Here is a 21,904-nt window from a genome sequence, read left to right as displayed (position 1 = left end):
TGCTGGGCTGGCCTAATCAGGGGCCACACCCATACCAGACCTTTATTTCACTTGAGACATTCATGGGTTCCCCCAAAGAATCCTGAGAGGTGTAGTTTGTGAAGGGTGCTGAGAGGAGGCTCCTATTCCCTTGACAGAGCTCCAGTGGCCAGAGTGGTTTAACTGGCCAGAATGGTTTAACAGTCAGATGCTCTGATTGAATCTCTGTGAGGGGAACAGGGCCTCTCCTAGCAACTCTTAGCACCCTTTACTAACTACACTTCCCAGGATTCTTTGGGAGAAGGCATGAATGTCTAAAGTGAAATAAAGGTCCGGTGTGAATATGGCTAGCAACAGCTTTGGTTTAAATTTGGGTGGGAGGCTACACGTGCCTGCTGTAGATTAAAAAGGTGGGGGAAACATTGAAAAGCAATGATACTGTTCACAATGTTTTCCTTTTGGAAAGGAAAGGGGCTTCCCCTCTGCCCAGTGCCCACCCACCCAATCTCCTCCCCTTCCCCACTTCCTTTCCTCCCTGCTCCTCCCCCGGGCCAGTTTCAACTGTTCTAAACATTATTGCACAGGAATAAATCCCACTGAACACCAAAGTAAGCAAATGATCAAACCCACTCTCCCTTCTCCTCCCTCCTATCTCTCCCTCTAGCCCCTTCTCTCCCCCTTCCTTTGCCCCTCTCTCCCCATCCCCTTCCAATCCCCTCCTCCCCCCTCCCCTTCCCCTCTTCCTCCCCATGGTCAGTTTTACCTATCCTAATCATGATTGCATGGGAGCAAATCCCATTGAACTCAATAAGCATGCAAATGATCAGATCTGCCTTTACCCTCCTTCCCCTCTCCCTTCCTCCTCCCCTGCCCACTCCAACCCTCCCTCCCTCCACCCCCCATGGTCAGTTTTACCTATCATAAGCATGATTGCATGGGAGTAAATCCCACTGAACTCAATAAACATGCAAATGATCAAACCTTTCTTTCTTCCCTCCCCCTCCTGCCTGCTCCCATCCCCCTCCTCCCCTGTGCCTTCCTCCCCTCCTTCCTTCTCCCCCCCTCCCCATCCCCTGTGGTCAGTTTCACCTATCCTAAGCATGATTGCAAGGGAGTAAATCCCACTGAACTCAATAAGCATGCAAATGATCAATCCATTCTCAGCAAACTTGCACAGGATTCCATTTCTTACCTCCTGGATTAAAAAGCAGAGAAATTCACTAATAGGCAAAAAACCTTGCGGTTTAAGAATGTACCTATAGCCAACAGATATTTCTATCCAACTTTTAAAAGCAGGGAAACTGGGCAGCTATAGCGAATGCACCAGGGGAGCATGAGACCTGACTTCCTCTCTGAGATACTGTACTGCCCTACAAATTTGTCAAAATGCAAATACAATTTGGATTGGTCTTTCACAGTCCAATCCACTTCCTGTGTAGCTTGGAAGAATTTGGTAACTTCTTTTTTTAATCAAAAGGTATTTTTCATTTTAGTTTTTCAATGATGCCAAAGAGGCCATCGATTACTTGAAGAATTTAAGAGATGCTGTACATCGAAAATACAGCTGTGATAGGTCCAGCAGTATTCATAAACTAGAACATCTGATCCAAGAGTCCATGGTAGGTATTTCCCATACATACTCCTTTGAAGTCATTTGTTAGCAGAGTACAAAAGGTAGACAGCAAATCTATAAGTAATGATGGGCTCATAAAGAGTCTTCCTTCCTTCCTGAAGAGGAACTAAGAAAGTTAGTTAGTTAGTGAGTCTTCCTTGTTACCTTCTCAACATTTTCACAATTCTGGCTTCAAAAGCAAAGCCAGTGAAGAATATGAAGGAGATGTTTTGCCTTGAACTTTTTGCTGGAGCCATACGTTCAGTCATAATTTTTGAGTATCACTTTTGGCAGTGTTCTGTACCTTTCCATTCCTGCTACTTGAAAAAACAGTGACTCTTGACAGATTTTAGGCTTTTGAGCAGCCTGTAGGTTGAATTTTAGCACGAATAGAACACACAGTGGTTACAATCCACTAAACTGATTATCAAATGGGACATGTCCACATATAGAAGCTGTCAGGTACTTTTTTATTAGCTAGGCAATAGTGTGTATATGCAGTGGAAAATCTTGAAAAGCTTGCAGTTTCACAAAAGAAACTGGAATCTCCTTTACAAACAGAACTTTAGGTCACGGGCATTAATTTTCACCAATGCTGGTAATGTGGTTGGTAAACAGTGCATATTCACATGAGCCAGAACAGTGTTTTTGAGTTTATTATGTCAATGTCCCTTGAAGACTATGGCCCATATTGGTAATTCACTATGAAATACTTTGGGGCAATCATGTGTTTCAATGGTAAGGACTACAGGGCCAGAGCTTAATTGTAAGATCTCACAAATGGCAGAACAAAATATTGTAAAGGTGCAAAGAAAATCACATTTAATTTGTAGCTGCTTCTAATGTCTTTTCCCCTCTCGTTATCTTTTTTGAATTGGCATTTAGGACGAAAAAGAACAGCTCCTGCAGTACAAGAACACAGTGGCAGGCCTTGTGGGGCGAGCAAAGACAATAATTCAGCTGAAGCCCAGGAATCCAGATAATCCCCTGAAAACATCCTTACCAATTAAAGCCATCTGTGACTATAGACAAATTGAGGTTGGAATCTTAGATTTGTTTAAATCAATTGCGGGTGTGAGAAGACAAGGTTGCATTAATGACACATTCTTGGAAATCTCATAGCAAAGGCAGCAAAGCCTTGTCTTCCCGATTGGGGGTCCCCCCTCCCATTTTGTTCTCCTGCCACTTTTCCAGTGGCACCATTTATGAAAGTGCTTTGTAAGATCACGATAACAAGATTAAGCTCATTCAGATTTCCTCGTCTTTTTATTCAAAACTAGATAACCATTTACAAAGATGATGAATGCGTTTTAGCAAGCAACTCCCACCGGGCAAAATGGAAAGTGATTAGTCCAAGTGGCAACGAGGCCATGGTTCCCTCTGTATGTTTTACTGTTCCTCCACCCAACAAAGAAGCAATAGACACTGCAAACAGGTACACGTTGGCATAGTGTATACACAAAATGTTGAAATTGATCTTTTTTACCTTCCAGGAACATTTCTGTGAAATGTACTGGTATGGGAAATATATTACATGTACTCTTTTGACTGTCTCTTGTCATACCATTAATTTAGGTTCAGTCATTTCCCCCCTTCTCTGCTTTGTGCTTTTCAGAATTGAACAGCAATATCAGAATGTCCTAGCCCTGTGGCATGAATCACATATAAACATGAAGAGTGTGGTCTCCTGGCATTACTTAACAAATGAAATTGAAACAGTTCGAGCCAGTAATGTTGCTTCGGTAGGTTGTGTGCCTGTTTCAACACTATCCAGAGTATACCTAGCCGAACATTCTGTGATTTAGAAGCAAATATGTATAGGGGCTCAAGCTAAGTGTAGGCACACACAGTTCCTGAAGACTTTGTTTTTCAACATGAAGTATTCTGATGATATATCTTTACAACAGCAGTTTGCTAGTTCCACTTACAAGCTACACCCTTCCTTTGTAACACAATAAGCAAAGATTGTAGGAAGCCCCATGTTTTCTCAGCAGACATAATCGCTGGAGGTTTGTCAATGTTACACTGGTATTTCCTTTACCAAGCGCTTAAAATGTGGATATGTCCACATCTGTAAGCACTCAGTGCATGTTGTCAGGTCTCATTAAGAGTTCTCCAGGGCATTTACGTGGGTTTTGGGGATAGATGTATTTAAATGTTGCATTCATGTGCTATTTACATGTCATTCCAATGAATTGGCACAATAGGCTTCTCTGCTAGGCACAGTTCCTCCGTAGGCTTCTTCTTATGTGCTGCCCCCACAGAACAACATGTGCACCATCCCTTTTTCAGTGTTAAAATAAGAAACTGACAGAACTGTATGCAGTTTATTAAATGGTATCCACCCCGGAAAAAGTTTAATCTGATTTTTAAAACATATTTCCTAGATAAAGACCCTCTTGCCAGGTGAACATCAGCAGGTTTTAAGCAACTTGCATTCCCGCTTTGATGACTTCCTGGAAGACAGCCAGAAATCTAAAATTTTTTCAGTTGCTGACATTGCACAGCTAGAAAGGGAGGTGAATGTGTGCAAGCAGTACTACCAAGAGCTCCTTAAGTCTGCAGAGAGAGGTAAGGATAGCACATTGAGAAATGTATGGAAGCCTCCATTATAAGATGCTCAATGGTACTGACTACATTTTCGGTTTTATATGTGAACTATACTATTGTGGCTGGTTCACAGTGGTGCCCATTTCAGAAGCAGAGAGGAAAGCAAATATTAGTGGCAGAAGTGAGTTGGAAACCCTACTATTTCTTACAGTTATGAGTATTTCTTCTGATTTCCCCCCCCCCATAGCTTCTGTTGCAATGTTTTCAAGACAGACCAACTCTTTGGGATTTATGCTTTTGGCATGGTTATGTAGTACAGTAGGGCCCCGCTTTTCGGTGCCCCGCTTTTCGGTGTTCCACTAATACGGCACAAGCCCTCTCCTCCGCCCCTTTCTTCTCCTCCTCCAGGAGCGGCAGTGCAATCAGCTGTAGCTCGCAATCAGCTGTAGTGTGGGGAGCTTCAGGGGCCAAGTGGTGTCAGCTGCAGTGCGGCGGCTGGAGCTCCCTGCGCTACATCTGATCGAAGCCTGCTGCTGCGCTGGTGCAATCAGCTGTAGTGCAAGGAGCTCTGGCTGCCATGCTCCAGCTGACATCGCTTGGCCCCTGAAGCTCCCCGCACTACAGCTGATTGCATGCTACAGCTGATTGATCAGCTGTAGTGCGGGGAGCTCCAGCCACCGTGCTCCAGCTGACAGCGCTTGGCCCCTGAAGCTCCCTGCGCTACAGCTGATCACGCCGGCGCAGCAGCAGGCTTCGCGCTCTCTCTCTCTCTCTCTCTCTCTCTCTCTCTCTCTCTCTTTCTGGATGGGCTATGTTCCACTTTTTGGCAATTTTTGCTTTTCGACGGGGGTCTGGAACCCAACCTGCCATATGAGTGGGGCCCTACTGTACATATATGTAGTACATTGTTTGATAGATGTAACGGTGAGCACTCAGAGCCACAGACATTAAGATGCTACTTTTCAAGTGACAAAAGAGGAAGCCTATATTCTGTGCCCCTGCCTTCCATATTTCACTGCTCACAGGAGCATTTATTTGTATGGGTCAGCTGGCTGTAATTCTCTGCACCTGTTGTGTGTGTGAAATCAGCGAGTTATCTGCTAACATAGAGACATCTGAGAAAATTGCATATGAAACAGGGAAGGAGAAAGAAGAATTACCTCCTTCCTCTAAATGACACCCCTTCTGTTTATTTTGTTGCTAACAACAGTCAGCACTGATTCACATATTGCAACATTATATTGCAAGCACAAGAATTATTTGTGCCTCTGCATACTCACTGAAAATGTAATGTGCATTTTACTAGCACACAATCTCAGATCTCAATAGAGTTCCTAAAATGAGGTGGCAAGATTTGTATATGGGGGAATAAATGGAACAATTATTTCACCAGGTTACATGATAGAGGAAGAATCTTAGTTATTGTTAACTCATAAATGTACAAGGAATTGGGTTTTTCCTTGTAAAAATCAATTGCCAGGTGTATTGTACCTCATCATTTACATTGGTTTACTTACTCTTCTTTAAAATAAATCCACAAGTATGTCATAAATGGACCCTATATAATTTTGAAAAATATTAAGCATAGTGTGAAAGAAAAATGTCTTTGAAGTTATTCTTGCTGTTGTAAATATTCCTCCATTCTGAAAATATGTAATACCATTGAGCTTCAAATACATAAATGATTCTATAAAGCTGAATAGGTGCATTGTGCATGTAGGCTGATACTGATATAGGAGGAAATGCAATAACAGATTAAAGCTGATTAAAGTAAACCCATAAGTCACTGCACAGAGCAGCGATATACTGTGCTTGACTGTATATCTGGAAGAAATGATAACGGACTCAGTTGTATAGATTTAATACTGTCTTATTATGCAATCATCTCTGGAAGAACCATAGACAATCCAGTTAATCAGCAAGCATGCACAAATGGGATAATAATACCTGTAACTACAATGATGTGCATATTAATTTTTTTGGGGGGATGCCCAGATTTAGACATGATGATGATGATGATACATGGCAAGCAAGAAGTTGATTGTGTGTCCTGCTTCTATGATGTTTGCTTTTCTCCTTGGGAAGTGCACAAAGTGATTCCAGTTCATCCACATCTCCCCTTTAGGAGAATATCCCATTTCTAATGAGAGTGACAGGGTTGCTAGACTGGTTTATGCTTGTTATTGGTAATGTAAGGGGATACCTTCAAAACCTGGGGAAATTAGGAAACCTGGGGATACCTTCAACACCTGGGGAAATTTTGTGACACCCTTTTTACTAGCCTAACTTAGAGCATTCCTTAAATCTTCAAATACGGTCAATCTTGTTAATGAAATGCAGTTGTTTTTGTAAAGAATGCTTTGTCACTGAGTTTTGACCCATTTGAATGGTTAAATTCCATACAGAGGGCAATATTCTGCCTATTGTAAATGTATTTTAGCTTATTGAAAGGTGAGTTCTCTATGGAGAGTATGTTTCAACTTCTGTATGTTTTGATAGTTGTATCAAATAAATTAGTTAAAAAAAAAAGAGAGGTGGAGAAGCATGGAAGCAAGAAATGCAAGACCACTGCCTGTTCCTCACACATCCATTTCTCCTCATAATCACTTTCCATTAATGTTAATTACATGTTTCCTTTATGCTTCAAGGTGAGGCATAGCAGACTCTAAAAGAAGGTTGAAGCATTGTGGCTGTAGTGTAGCTGTTGAGTGGTAGCAGAAGAACATTAACAAGACTTGGTTTTACTTGCATGCTTCCATTTCCAACAGAAGAGCATGAAGAATCCATTTACAATCTATACATCTCAGATGTTCGAAACATCAGACTCCGTTTGGAGAATTGTGAAGATCGTTTAATTAGGCAGATTCGAACCCCGCTAGAGAGAGATGACTTACATGAAAGTGTATTTCGGATCTCTGAACAAGAGGTGAGTCTTCTGAGCCTTCCTGTAAAGATTGACTCTCTAATGCTCTATAGTCATATTATGATGAGCTCATAAAGTGTTCATTCAGAAGAGACCACTACAATTATCTGCATGGCTGCATCTACAAATTATAATGAATAAGGTGTATTTATAAAGCTGATTAAAGTAAACGTTTGGACCACCAGTTGATTATAGGTTTTGGGAGCAATTCATAGACAAACACTTTTCTCAGCCTAAACAGGTTAGTTTTGCTGGTTCTTGGAGGATAAAGGCGAGTAAAAATCTTATTAAAGATTCTTTTGGTTTGTGAGTGGCAATTCCTGCAACTTACGAATTCTCTAGCTTTAATGAACTTACTTTGTTTTTACTGGCTTGGATCCTAACAACTTCCTTGTAAATGGAAGGGCTCTTTCCATTTGCAAAGGGAACTGGAATCCATTTGAGGCTTTCACCGTTTTCCACGATCCCTCCTTTCCTCTGAAGCTCACGGTGCTGCCTCTCTTGCTGCTCCAGAGGGTCCCCCAACCCGCTGGCTCCTGCTGGGAGGAAGGGTGGGATATAAATCAAATAAATAAATAAATAATTTTCAGGGGGTACAAGGTGGATGAAGAGGAGACTGGTGAAAACTGCTGCCCGCCTTGACTTGTTGGAAGAATCCCATTAGCAGAGTTCCACTCAGAGAACACTCCCACCAGTGGAGCCTTAATAAACATCTAAATCACTGTATTTCTGTAAAGCCACAAGAGTGGCTGTATACTATAGCCAGCATGGACTTTTCACATTCTTCAATGTTAAATTGAAAATAACCCCCATGCCATTTTGCTGCTTCCCATAAACTCATTTCAAAACAAAACCTTACAATACTTAATAGTCCTGAACTCAGAAATGCTTGCTTAACCATACTCTTAAGTTTTCATGGTAATACACAAAACACACAGAGAGGATCTAGAGTTCAAAGTGTAAAACAAGAGGAAAAAATCCAGACCCCTGTTGGACTTTTTTCTGTTAGCGGTCTCATAATTTGTTGAAATTAATTAAAAATCAGCCGTGTTTTACAGAGTACCTGTAATCCTATTACTGACCTTGCCCCATACTCTGACCTTCATCTTCTGCATTTTAAAAGTAAAAACAAAATGCCTGGCTGATTTTTAATTAATTTAAGAAATTTAACATTGAAGTCTATGATGAACGCTGGCATGCTCAGTAAGAACCAACTGTCAGGGTTCTAAATCCAGACTCACAGCTGTTTGGCATGGCTAATCAGGTGGCCACACCCACACCTACCTTTATTTCACTGGAGACAGTCATGGCTTCCCCCAAAGTATCCTGGGAAGTGTAGTTTGTGAACCGTGCTGAGAGTTGTTTGGAGACTCCTATTCCACTGACAGAGCTCCAGTGGCCAGAGTGGTTTAACAGTCCGCCCCTCTTCTGGGGATTGTAGTTTTGTGGCTGTCTTCACCATCATGTGACACTGACCAATAAAAAGGCTTTGAAATTAGTAAAAATAAATTTTACACAGATTTCTAGGATGAATAATGAGTGAAATAGAATTTTCTAAGTTAGGTACTCTGAAGAAACAGTAGTAATACAGGAAAGAAGCAAAGCCAGAAGAACACCAACAAAATACAAAAAATGTAATTCTCCATCTTTGGAGATGTTGTCCTAATTGCAGGTGTTGCCACCACTCACCATATGCTCAGAGGCACATGTTACCAAATTCTTCCAAGCTACACAGGAAGTGGATTTGGACTGTGACAGACCAACCCAAATTGTGTTTGCATTTTTACAAATTTGTAGGGCAGTACAATATCTCAGAAAGGAGGTCAGGTCTCCTACTCCCCTGGTGCATTCGCTATAGCTGCTCAATTTGCTTGCTTCTTAAAGTTTGCTAGAAATATCTGTTGGCTATAGGTGCATTCTTAAACCATAACGTCTTTTTGCCTATTTTTGAATTATATTATGGTTATGGATGTTTCTTACAATATATATTCTTAGTATTTATTAGGTGCCATCAGGAGCCTATGGTTAGCCCCAGTGACACTTTGTATTGGACCTGATTGACCCATCCCTTAATATCTCTAATAACATCTTTTGACTTTTAATATCTAGGCTTGTTGATTGGCGGACGGGATAGGGGCATGTGTAAACCAGGGGGGGAGGAAGGGGGGAAGGTTGGGGGCCAAAACATAACGAGATTGGGCGGCAGGCGCTGGAGTGGTGCTGGGGGCAGACCACGTCAATCTAGAGGAACAAGGAATAGATACATAATATCCATCCCTTGTTCCAGGTCTGTCCAGAACCAGAAGGAAGCTGGGGGACGCAAGATTCCTACCGACCTTCGGCTGCTGATGTGTAATGCCAGGTCTGTAGTACAAAAAACATCTACCATCCGTGATGTGATCCTGGATGAATGTGCAGACCTGGCATGTATTACGGAGACCTGGTTGGATGAAGCCTCGGCTCCTATTCTTGAGGCCATGTGTCCACCAGGTTTCCGCTACGCACAGCAGCCGAGGGTGGGAAGGCGGGGAGGGGGAGTGGCAGTTATTTATCGAGAGTCGTTGATCTTTGCCAGACCTCCCCTTCGTGGGACTAACTTTTTTGACTGTATGTACTGGAGGTTGGGCTCGAAGGGCAGTTTAGGGATCCTGCTCGTGTAACGCCCACCCCGCTGCACGGCAGACTCCCTGGCCGAGGTGCTGGAGGTGATCTCGGATGTGCGAATGTTGTCCCCGGAGCTGTTAGTTCTGGGTGACTTTAACATACACGCCGAGACCACTCTCATCGGAGCTCCTCGGGATTTCCTGGAAACCATGGCTTCCTGGAAACTGCGCCTTAGTAATAGTGAGCCCACCCATGTAGCCGGTCATACTCTTGACCTTGTATTTGTCCCAGGGGGGGAGGGTAGTGTGCTGAAGTTAGGGGTTATTTCTTTTACCCCTTGTCATGGTCAGACCACTATCTGGTAAAGATGGATCTCTCGATGCCACACGCCCTCCGCAGGGGTAAAGGTCCTATTAGAATGGTCCGCCCCTGGCTCCTGATGGATCCAGATGGTTTCCTGACGGCGCTTGGGGAATTGGAACCTGCTGAAGGTCGCCCGGTCGAAGCCCTGGTGATGGAGTGGAACGAGAGGATCGCCGGGGCGTTAGACCGAGTGGCTCCGAAACATCCTCTCCCCCTGAACAGAACTCAGGTAGCACCATGGTACACACCATGGTTGCGTACTTTGAGACAGGAGGTGAGACGACTAGAGCGCCGGTGGCGGAAGTCGCGCTCCGAAGATGCTCGGACACAGGTTAGAGCAGCAATAGCTGCCTACTAGGTGGCAGTAAGGGCAGCAAAGAGGGAATTCTTTGCTGCCTCTATTGCATCAGCAGAGTGCTGTCCCAGGAGGTTGTTCCAGGTGGTCCGAAGCCTGGTCGGTCCAGTTGCTCAGGAACCCTTGGAACAGTCCAAGGCCTCCTGTGACAAATTGGCAAAGCACTTTGCTGATAAAATCGAGCACCTGAGGAGCTCGATTCCGTGCGCCGTGGATACAGTGAGTGAGCTAGAGTTGGCCAGTTGCAAACCGGTCAATTGGGAGCGATTTCGGCCTCTTCCATCTGAGGATGTGGGCAAGGTGCTCTCATCTGTAAAGCCTACCACTTGTCTACTTGATCCTTGCCCGTCGTGGCTCCTTATGAGCTGCAAAGAGAGATTGGGCGAGGGGATCAAGGCAATGGTTAATACATCCTTGCAAGAGGGTGTTATGCCACTAGCCCTCAAGGAGGCTATTATAAAACCCATCTTAAAGAAGTCCTCCTTGGATCCCCAAATTTTAAACAACTTTCGCCCAATTTCGAATTTACCATTCTTGGGCAAGGTCATTGAGCGAGTGGTGGCAAATCAGTTGCAGACACACTTGGATGAAACGGATTATCTAGATCCATACCAATCGGGTTTCAGGACTGGACATGGAACTGAAACAGCCTTGGTCGCTCTGGTAGATGATATGAGGAGGGCATTGGATAGGGGAGAATTCACCTTCCTTGTCCTCCTGGATCTCTCAGCGGCTTTTGATACCGTTGACCACTGTATCCTTTTAGATCGCCTGGAGAGTTTGGGATTGGGAGGCACGGTTTTACGGTGGTTCCATTCCTTTCTCTCCGATAGGCGTCAACAAGTAGCATTGGGTGATGAGGTTTCAGACCCTTGGCCTCTCAATTGTGGTGTGCCACAGGGTTCTATCCTCTCTCCCATGCTATTCAACATCTATGTAAAGCCGCTGGGAGCGATCATCAGGAGATTTGGGCTGCAGTGCCACCAATATGCGGATGACACTCAGCTCTATCATTTAAATCTTCACCGGAGAGGGCTGTGGAGACCGTATCCAAGTGCCTGGAATCCGTGAGTGGATGGATGGGTAGGAACAGGCTGAAACTGAACCCTGATAAGACCGAGGTACTACTTGTGGGAGACAAGGGAGGGTTGGGAGATGTTGACCTGGTGTTTGGCGGGGTGAGGTTGCCCCTACAGGACCAGGTCCGCAACCTCGGGGTCATTCTTGATTCCAAGCTGTCCATGGAGGCTCAGATTTCGGCTGTGAGCCGGGCAGCTTGGTATCAATTGCATCTTATATGTAGGCTGCAACCCTACCTCCCTGTTCAACAGCTCCCACTCATCGTACATGCCCTGGTCACCTCTCGATTGGACTACTGTAATGCGCTCTACGTGCGGTTACCCTTGAAAACGACCCGGAAATTGCAACTTATACAGAATGCAGCGGCGCGCTTACTTACCAACAGCCGCCGCCGTGATCACATTACGCCGGTGTTATTTGATCTACACTGGCTGCCGGTTGTTTTCCGGGCCCGATTCAAGGTGTTGGTATTAACCTTTAAAACCCTGTATGGTTTCGGCCCAGTTTACCTGAAAGAGCGCCTCCACCGCCACCAATTATGCCGCCCGACCAGATCAGCCACGCAAGGCCTTCTCTCAATCCCACCAACCAAAACAGCTAGGTTGGTGGGTACTAGGGAGAGGGCTTTTTCTGTGGTGGCCCCCACTCTCTGGAACTCCCTCCCGTTTGATCTTCGACACGCCCCTTCCCTGGATGTATTCCACAAGGCCCTGAAGACGTGGCTATTTCAACAGGCCTTTGAGATCCTTGGGATGGGTTAATCTCCATGATTTTGTCATCTATTATATGCTGCAAATGTAAATATTTTATAAATGTATTGATGACTGTCCAGTATTTTATTTATTGAAACTAATGTGACTCCATTTGATATTATTGTATTTTATCTCATTTTAATGTACGTTGCCTAGAGTGGCTATCTGCCAGATAGGCGACACACAAATTAAATATTATATTATATATTATATTATTATTGTTGGTTAGACTGCAAGAAACAAACAAAACATTAACAAATTACAGACATGCCTGCTAAAGTAGCTATGGTCTAATACTGAAATAGAGAACCTAGTGACCTCAACTATTGACTGATTATTTATTCATTCATCAAAATATTTATAGCGTACCCTTTGTGTCAGAGTGTCCCAGAATGTCTCACAACAAAAAGCATATTCAATGCATAAAGTAAAAATAAGCACAATCGAACAGTGAAATAGATAGCAAAATAGTGCTTAGGTAACTTTAGTTATAATTTAAAGCAAATCAAATTCTTGGTTTGGAACTGAATAGTATTTCACTAAACTTCTTTTGATCAAGTCTTGTCCTCTCTACTAACATTTTTAATGGACTTTTCCCCCCTCTTGGGTCATTCCATCCTCAATCGGAGTACTGGAAAACTTCATATCATCCATAGCAGTTGCTTGTTTATTTTCTGGATTTCAGTCCAGTATTTCTTTCTCTTGACTTAATTATTATGAGAACCCTTCTGCCTAGAGGGCAAATAACCTCTCATTTTCGGTTCTGTAGAATCTGAAGAAGGAGTTGGATCGACTCAAAGAGGATTTGGAAACGATCACAGACAAATGTGATGATTTTTTCAGTCAAGCTTCTGGTTCACCCTCAATTCCTACTCTGCGGTCGGAGCTTAACCTTGTAATTCAAAATATGAATCAGATTTACTCCATGTCTTCCATTTACATAGAAAAGTAAGTAAGCCATCAAGCTCTTTACATTTTATGCAGCAGCAGCAGCAGCAGCAATGGCAAGGTTTAATTGGATGATACTTAGTGTGTATAAAGTATGTATAGAAGGGAATCTGAACCTGATACTTTAATCTTTAAGAATATATTTTGTTGAATTGAATTACAGATTCAGAACTTCATATAGCCACCTTGTAAATATTTATAAGGTTCAAAGGCTAGATATATGTTTAATAAATAAGTAAATACATAAAAAAAAAAGAATGGCCTTTGGCGTACAGTCATCATATATTAAAACAAGTTTAAAACCTTTAAAACTATTTGGAAGTTGTGATTAGCAAGTGATTCCTTTTGTTTCAGGTTAAAAACTGTAAATTTGGTGCTCAAAAATACTCAAGGAGCTGAAGCACTGGTAAAGCTATATGAAACTAAACTATGTGAGGAAGAGCCATTAACTGCTGACAAGAGTAATATTGAAAACCTTATGGGAACATTAAAGGTATGATTATGTTGTACAGAAAAATGATAATTTGAAATACCCGTACTTTTTAGCAATATAAAGAAGTAAAGTAGATTGCTGTATATTGTCTTCTCTTTGATCTTTAGAGGAAGGGAAATAAAGTAACAAGAGTAACATTGGGACTGGTCAAATATTGTCAGTTAAAGTGAATCCTGAATCCATCATTTCACAGTAACACTGAACTGAGACCTCAGCTACATATTACACTGATAATATGGAAAGGAGTCCAACTCTGCAAGTTTAGAATCCTGAAGGTTCCCTCCTACTGGCCACCCTCATAGGCCATGGATTGGGAACCTGTGACCCTCCAGTTGTTGCTGGACTCCAACTCGTATCAGCCCCAGCTAGCATGGCCAGGGATGATGGGCATTGTAGTCCAACAGTATCTGGAGAGCCACATGTTCTTCATCTTTGCTATGTACACAGATAGCCTTTTTCCTTCCTTTGTTATATCTTGTGCAGCTAATTTTCCTCAACAGTTAAGAAGGGTAAGAGTAGGGAAGAGTAGCCACATGAGAGATAAACTTGGGTATGCTTACATTTGCAAAGTCTTCCTCTTTGTTACAGTTAAAGTTACATTAATGCTGTAAATATAAAATCATTGTTTGACATTATTTGGCTGAAAAAATGTGTGGTGGGTTTTTTTTACTGGTGTAGATGCCCTATGACTAGTTAGAAATATGACAGCTTATGACACACGCTGATTTGAAGAAGCACCATTATGATCTATATTGAGATAATCACCTATTTTGTTTACAGCAATGGAGATCAGAAGTTGATGTAAAAAGAGAAGTATTCCATGCTCTAGAAGATGAACTCCAGAAAGCCAAAGCAATTAGTGATCAAATGTTTAAAACACACAAGGAACGTGATATTGACTTTGATTGGCACAAAGAGAAAGCAGATCAGCTGACTGAGAGGTGGCAAAATGTTCATTCTCAGATTGAAAATAGGTGAGTAGAACCACTTTCTTTTCAGAAACCACAGAGTAAACTTTTTTTGGTGCTGTTGAAGTTACCTTACACAGGCCTTAGAGTCTTGCCAGAGTGTCTCAACACTATATTTTTGTTTGTCTTCAAGTGATTTCCTTTCAAGTTTTGCTGTTTTCAGAGCAAACTGGTAAACCTCTGTGTTTGCAGGGCTTCCTGAGCCCTCATTCCATGCAGTTGTAGCCTTGTCTTTGGCTACAGTAGCTGTGATGATTTGGTTGCCAAAGGGGACGTGGTGATCTTCACTGGTCAGTCCCAGAGCTGCTGAAAGCATTTCAGTCCTACCAAGATAAAACATTACAGCTTGAAGGAGTAATTAATTTGGAGGGCAAAGGAATAACTTCAGGGAGAACATAAATTGATTCATTTGGAAATTATTTCTGAGGAAATAAGTAAAGAGGTATCAAAAATGGAGGGGAAGAACATATGAGGAAGTTCTTCATGATGGAATAAATGGATTCATTTGGAAAGCAAGGAATTACATTGGGGATCAGGAGAGAGGGAGCATAAACTGATTAATTTGAAAGGCAATGAATTACATGGGGGGGGAAGAGCATTAATTCCAATATTAATAGTTAATTGGTAAGCTGGAGACCTCAACCAGCATGTATAGCTGAGCCAAAAAGAAAAAAAAAAGAGGAAGAGGAGGGTAAGACTTTTCACCTTTGGCCATGCCCATTATGACAGTCATGTGGGTACAGCTTCCCTGAGGCTTCCAATACAGCTCCTACAACAGGTGTATCAAGAAACACTCTAAGCAGGGCCAGTGAATATGGCTAATTCATGATCATGCGGAGCCATCACTAGGGAGCTACAAGGCCTGTGGCAAATCACACTGCTGGCCTCCTGTTGCCTTCATCTTCCCTCTGCCACCCCCGCTCAACAGTTATGCCAGTTTCTGGAAATCACAGAATGGAACCGTGGTCCTATACTCAGGTCTTGCTTGCAGACTCCCATGGACATTTGGTTGGCCACTGTGCAAACACGATGCTGGACTAGATGGGCCATTGGCTTGATCCTGCAGGCTCTTGTGTTCTTAAGATGGCAATGGTGGTGGTGGCTCCTTCCCATTTTCGGGCTTACCTTTTGTGATTGTTTTGCTGCTGCTTTAGCAGTGGCAGCCTTTCCTCCCCTTTCTCTTCCTCCTGGCTTGCATTTTTTATTTTGCTATCATTTTAGCATGGGAAGAGGTAGAAAATTTCACTGAGTTGAGCAAGGAGTGACAGAGCCAGTGAGCCAGCCAGCAGTTTGCTGCCATGATTGCTGGTGTCAGGTGCAAGGTCCCCCAAAGCACGGGGCCTGGGGCTGTTGCCCCTATTCATCCTTCTCCACAAGGACAGCCTGTGCACACATTACTAGAGTGATGTGGAAAGAAGCCACAAGGAAGCAGCTCCCATCCTGTGACCTGAATGAGACACATTCTTCATGTCTCTCATTTCCTTGGCTTCAGTTCCTACAGTCTTCAGATAAGGGATCCTAGGGAGAAGGGCAGGAAAATACGTCTCCCTTTGAGGCACTGGGTTCACTACGGCAGCAGTGTGTGGGTAGACGTCTGTCTTGACACAGTCTGAGGCAGCCCTTCATAACCTTATTTATGGCAAATTAAAATGCTCCTCTCTGCTTTGTAAGATAAACATAAGCAACTACTGGCTCTCTTGGGCATCTTAATTGACTTTGGTGGCAGTTTATCATCAACACTCAGGCGCTGTGAGTGTAAGAGTGACAGATTTTGTATTGACTGCAGCTTGTAGCTGTAAACAGACTGTTCCCTGCAAATGTTCATCCTCCTGTTTTTTATCAGTGAAGTAAGGGGATTAATTTTAAAAGAACTGGCTAGTTATCAATAGCATTTTTCTTCAGTTGCATAAAACATAGCCATTTTCATAATTACCTGCATTATTTGCTAATTATTACTTACTGAGTGATCCTAAGCGGAGGAGCAACTAGGCCTGGGTTGCATTTTCCCCCTTTTTTTCTGTTCTGCACCAATACCAGGCTGGTGTAGCAGAGCTCTCTGAGGAAAAAACTGGGATAGATCTAGCAGGTTCATAGCCAGCCCCACTCTACCCCAGCTCCATAATGCTCCTCTATGGAGTCTTACGCCGCCTACTGGTGGTATTAACACTGACAGCAATAGCGTTTCCACTTTCTCACTTTCTACAGCTGCAGCTTTCTGTAGAGGTGTCCACAGCTGTGGAGGTCAAGGGGGCATCCACTCAATCCTAACCCCCTCCAGTAGCATGGACCAGGGGTTTGGATTGCAGCCATAGTCTGGGCCGGTGCCAGAGGGCAGCCGGGTCAGGCCCTGGCCAAAAAAAATCCCGGAAGGGCCCCTCCTTAGGATGAGAGGGTAGTGCCTTTATTCTGCATTCCGTGGCAGTGCCAGCCCCCCTACAAACTCCATGGCCTGCAATGCCTGTCCACAGCCCTGCCTACCTTTCCTGTTGTAGTAAATGCGTGTGTGCTGCACACGCATACCTGCCATCAGCCAAGATGGTGGGGGAGACTTCCCTAAGGGGCTGAAGCCCCTGCTGCCATCTTGGCTGATGGCAGACATGTGTGCATGTAGCGGAGCATGGATGTGTGGCATCAACCAAGATGGAGTTGGGGGCATCAGCCCCTTAGGGAAGTTCCTGCTGCCATTGTGGTTGATGGCATAAGAACATAAGAAGAGCCTGCTGGATCAGGCCAGTGGCCCATCTAGTCCAGCATCCTGTTCTCACAGTGGCCAACCAGGTGCCTGGGGGAAGCCCGCAAGCAGGACCCGAATGCAAGAACACTCTCCCCTCCTGAGGATTCCGGCAACTGGTTTTCAGAAGCATGCTGCCTCTGACTAGGGTGGCACAGCACAGCCATCACGGCTAGTAGCCATTGATAGCCCTGTCCTCCATGAATTTGTCTAATCTTCTTTTAAAGCCGTCCAAGCTGGCGGCCATTACTGCATCTTGTGGGAGCAAATTCCATAGTTTAACTATGCGCTGAGTAAAGAAGTACTTCCTTTTGTCTGTCCTGAATCTTCTAACATTCAGCTTCTTTGAATGTCCACGAGTTCTAGTATTATGAGAGAGGGAGAAGAACTTTTCTCTATCCACTTTCTCAATGCCATGGCATTCACATTGACGTGACGGGAGAGGTAGGTGTGGTGTGAAGGCAAGTGACGCAGGCCCAGTGCAGGCTGGTGCCCAAGGGCCCAGTCATGCCTGGTGCCGGTCCTGGCCATAGTAATTATTATATATTGTTTCACTTTTTCATTGTTATATTTTGTATTACTTTTTCTCTCTTTCTGCCTCACATTTGAAAAATGAAGGAAAACAAAATATTCCTCTTTGTTTACCATAGATTATAATACCCTTTTCCATAATGAATATAATTGGTTAAATACCTGTTTTCCTTAATGACAATGGATTTAGTCAGCATATGCAGAATTGGGAATTTACTCTAAAGTGGGTCTTTCCTGGTCTCCATACCCTAATCCTAAAGTTTTCCTAATGAGAAATAAGGTTGTAGGACTGGACATGAAAGTGAATGCCCTATTTCTGTTTCCTTTTTAAGCCTGTGTCAAGTTCTGGAGAATGGCCCTCTTGTGGTCACTCTGAATAGCTATGTTCAAAATACACTGATACATGTAAGCATCCTTGTCTGAGCCTGGAGGTCATTATGGCCGGGAATTCACTTATTTCTCAGTTCTTAGTCTTTGAAATGAAGGACATGTAGAGAAGGAGGAGGGAAAGGAACCCTTTGAAATAAGGAACACAGTGAGAGATGTCTGGTTTCCAAAAAAAGAAAATAGAAGAAAACAAGAAGTGATGCTTTTTATGGAGAGATGTGACATTGTCTGGAACTTTATGGTCCCAGGAATCTGTTTTTTGGGATGTATTCCTCAGAACCATACATTTCTTTACAATTGTGAGCTTCCCAAACAGGGCGTGGAAATTAAAAAAGACTCTGATCGGCTTTGTTTCTGAAATGGCAAAGCCTTTAATTCTGGAGATTTGCTGTGTGAACCCCAAGAAAAGGACTTCTTGGAAGACTTCATGCTCAGCCAAATGATGCCTTCAGTTGGCATGCTGATTGTGAGCTCGAGTACTCTAGTGATTGAGTAGATTCACACTAGCATTGTGTATCAGGAATTTCAAATCTCACCTTTGCCATGAATTCACTTGGTGGACTTTGGCAGGTTGCTCTGTTTTTGACTCAGTCCTTCTATTTTTATTATGGGGGATGATAATACTAACTTACCCGTACAGTCTTCTTGTCAAGATTATAACTATATTATGTACATGAAGTGCTCTGACCACTTGAAAGTACTATACACATTTTAATTAAGTTTGATGATGATGGTTAGTTCCTTGTGATTAGCTTTTTCTTCACTGAAACTGCTTGCTTTCCACTCAACCAGGTTGCGGGACTTAGAAGGTATCAATAAATCTCTGAAGTACTACAGGGATACTTATGGTGCACTGGATAACTGGATTAAGCAAGTCGAAGAAACTCAGCAGAGGTTCCAGGAAAACCCACCTCAAAACAGTAAAGCTCTGGCTAAACAGCTAAACCAGCAAAAGGTATGCAATTGGTTGATTGATTTAATTTATTTATATGTCGCCTTCCCAAAGCAGCTGACAACAAACATCCAGTTATAAGACTGAGATTTCTTTCCAGGACTTTGATGTGTGGAATTAATAACTAAGCTAAACACAACTGAATTTAAGTTCAACTCTTAAGAAAATTTCCCTTTTAAACATTGTATTGGAATGTACTGAATATACGTTTATATCTTACATTATTAATATTACAGCGTGTTTCTCCATATATTGACTGGAGTAATGTTGCCCCCCACCTGCATTTTTCTTGTCAAGCAAAAGCACTTTATAAGAAAGAATAGCCTCTTGTTTTCAGTTTTTAAATGTAAACACAATTTTAAAGTTTTGCCCTATCAGTTCAATCTAGTATGTCTTATACACAAGCAGGGGGGGAAGTTGCATAGCTTAATACTATCACATACTGCAATCCTATGTTTATTTTACAGATGTTAGTGTCTGAAATAGAGATGAAGCAAAACAAACTAGATGAATGCCAGAAGTACTCAGAGCAGTACTCAGCTGCAGTAAAGGTAAGGCTAAAATAACTGTGCATGTTTAGTCTTAATTTTTAATTCTTTGCAGAAAAATGAGCATTGCTCAGTGTCTGGAATAACAACATTTATGTTGCTGCTCCTGCCCTATCAGTTGTGTGGAGATGTGGGAGTTGCCATCCCTTCTGAGATACATTTCATGTGTTACTTGAGAGGGAAATTGTTGCTGTTACCTCCATGGCTGCTGCTCCAATCCACGATGTTATTGTGCTAAAGGATCTCAGTGGGTGTTGCATCAGTACTGGATGGTGTGGTGGAGCAGTGGCGTTCACCTGACCTCCAATTGGTTGCATCACTGTTGCTTATTGGGAGGTAAAAGGGTAGCGGCAATATTGGCATGGTGCAAAAGCACTGACAGACAATTCGGTGCTCCTACTGCTGTATTTGCACATGCCAATGCTGCCTTGCCTCTTTACCTCCTGGTAAGCATCAGCAACACATCCAATCAGAGGTCAAGTGAGCATGTCCACTACTGTGTTGAAGGTATGGTCTGTAATCACACAGTCAACCCTGCTCACTTAGGTGGAAGTTCTACATGTTGCCAGAGCAAAATGGAACAGCTGAGAGAAGCCTCTGCTAGCCCTGGTCATCTGTGTGCTATTGGTAATGATAGGGGAACCATTTTGAAGAGACTCAGTGCAGCCATTCTTTCTATCTCTGCCTATGTCTGGCAAGTGGTTTGCAGAACAAAAAGTTTTAGGTAGAAAACCCACCAATAAAATCTGGCAGTTATTCTGAAAGAAGCTGCCATTTCTTAGCCCTGGTTACTCTGTTATAATGTGAGTTCAGCAATGGGCACACACAGCCTTCTCTTGGTCTTCACTGCACTGGTGTCATAGAATGATGATACCAGTGGTGACTGTCAGCTGATGGAAAGTAATCTTCCCCCTTCAATAGTCTTCACCCCACCCCAGATCTATTCCATAGGGTCCCCCAGCCCTCTGGAGCAGATTTAGAGGAGGTACCAGATGCCAGATTTTTTTGCCAAAAATTGCCTCCTTCCCCATTTTGCTGATAAGTTCCCTTCTGTCAGCAGAACAGTCAACATTGGTTAGTGTCCATAATGCTGAGTACTCAAATGAATTTATGTACCACTTGAAAGGCTCTTGGCATGGAATAAATAGCGTACAGGTTTCCTGATTTTCATTTATTTTCTGCAGGACTATGAGTTGCAAACAATGACATATAGAGCCATGGTTGACTCCCAGCAAAAATCTCCAGTGAAACGCCGAAGAATGCAGAGCTCCTCTGATTTTATTATCCAAGAGGTAGTTGGATGTATCTTAAGATACAATGTTTTATAATGGCGCACTGGTGCATTGTGAAAATCTTTGAACTGTGTTCATGAAATATGTTTAGTATAAACATATAAACAAATGAACTAGGAATTGATTATGTTACATGATTCATTTTTCTTTTTGTGTGTGACTAGTCTTGCTGCAGCCAGTATGTACAGTTCAAATTAAAATGTGAACACTGGTGACCACAGGGTAAAAATAAATAAATTTACCAGTGTTTGGATCCCATCCCAAGCTGTGATTGTAATTAGGGTGCATAGAAGCATTTCTTCCTTCAGAAGCCGTTTTTTGGGGGAGATTAGCTTCATGACGGGGCAGTGGGTCTATCCATCAGCACATTTGGCACTGTTGAACGTTTTTCTAAGTTTGGATGCAGATGTGCATCATAAATCTTGTTGTCGGAAGCAAGATTCGTCGTTGTGTGACACTGGAAATATTTCAAGATAGTTAATACAGAGGAATGGTATCAAAAAGTATGGCAGGTAGACCTTTGGAAAAATTAACTCAAAAATTAAAAAGTAGTTGATGGAGTAAAAAAGAAAGATAATTTTGTTTCTGTGTGGTGGAGATTTGTAAAATTTGTTAATATAATGGATGATGGCCAAATTCCATCGACAGCCCTAACCCATCTCGGATGAATTGAATTTTTCTTTTTAATCCTTGGTTGTATATAGTACAAAAGATATTTACTGGAAATTTAAAGTATTATTTCTGGGTTTTAACTTTGGATTTCCCCTTTTTGTAATCTTGGCTGTGTATCTGTATTTTGACTGCTGTCTTTGATGAAAAATTTAATTTCACCAGTG

At 42.7% G+C, this 21,904-nt stretch overlaps 1 protein-coding gene across 34 annotated transcripts in view; it reads left to right on the top strand.

The window, feature by feature from the left end:
* Nucleotides 1-21,904, top strand: part of DST (dystonin) — a 467,794-nt gene that overhangs the window by 239,986 nt on the left and 205,904 nt on the right. For all 34 annotated transcript variants that reach the window (XM_061623014.1, XM_061623016.1, XM_061623029.1 and 31 more), the window contains 12 exons: nt 1,473-1,598; nt 2,477-2,629; nt 2,872-3,026; nt 3,207-3,333; nt 3,979-4,162; nt 6,910-7,067; nt 12,988-13,166; nt 13,521-13,659; nt 14,440-14,633; nt 19,069-19,231; nt 19,696-19,779; nt 20,961-21,068. In XM_061623014.1, coding sequence (XP_061478998.1) covers nt 1,473-1,598; nt 2,477-2,629; nt 2,872-3,026; nt 3,207-3,333; nt 3,979-4,162; nt 6,910-7,067; nt 12,988-13,166; nt 13,521-13,659; nt 14,440-14,633; nt 19,069-19,231; nt 19,696-19,779; nt 20,961-21,068 — 1,770 coding nt within the window. The remainder of the gene's footprint in view (nt 1-1,472; nt 1,599-2,476; nt 2,630-2,871; nt 3,027-3,206; nt 3,334-3,978; nt 4,163-6,909; nt 7,068-12,987; nt 13,167-13,520; nt 13,660-14,439; nt 14,634-19,068; nt 19,232-19,695; nt 19,780-20,960; nt 21,069-21,904) is intronic.

Source organism: Rhineura floridana, chromosome 4, assembly GCF_030035675.1.
Source record: "Rhineura floridana isolate rRhiFlo1 chromosome 4, rRhiFlo1.hap2, whole genome shotgun sequence".
NCBI classification, from domain to species: Eukaryota; Metazoa; Chordata; class Lepidosauria; order Squamata; family Rhineuridae; genus Rhineura; species Rhineura floridana.
This window is presented reverse-complemented; position numbering and strand designations above follow the sequence as displayed.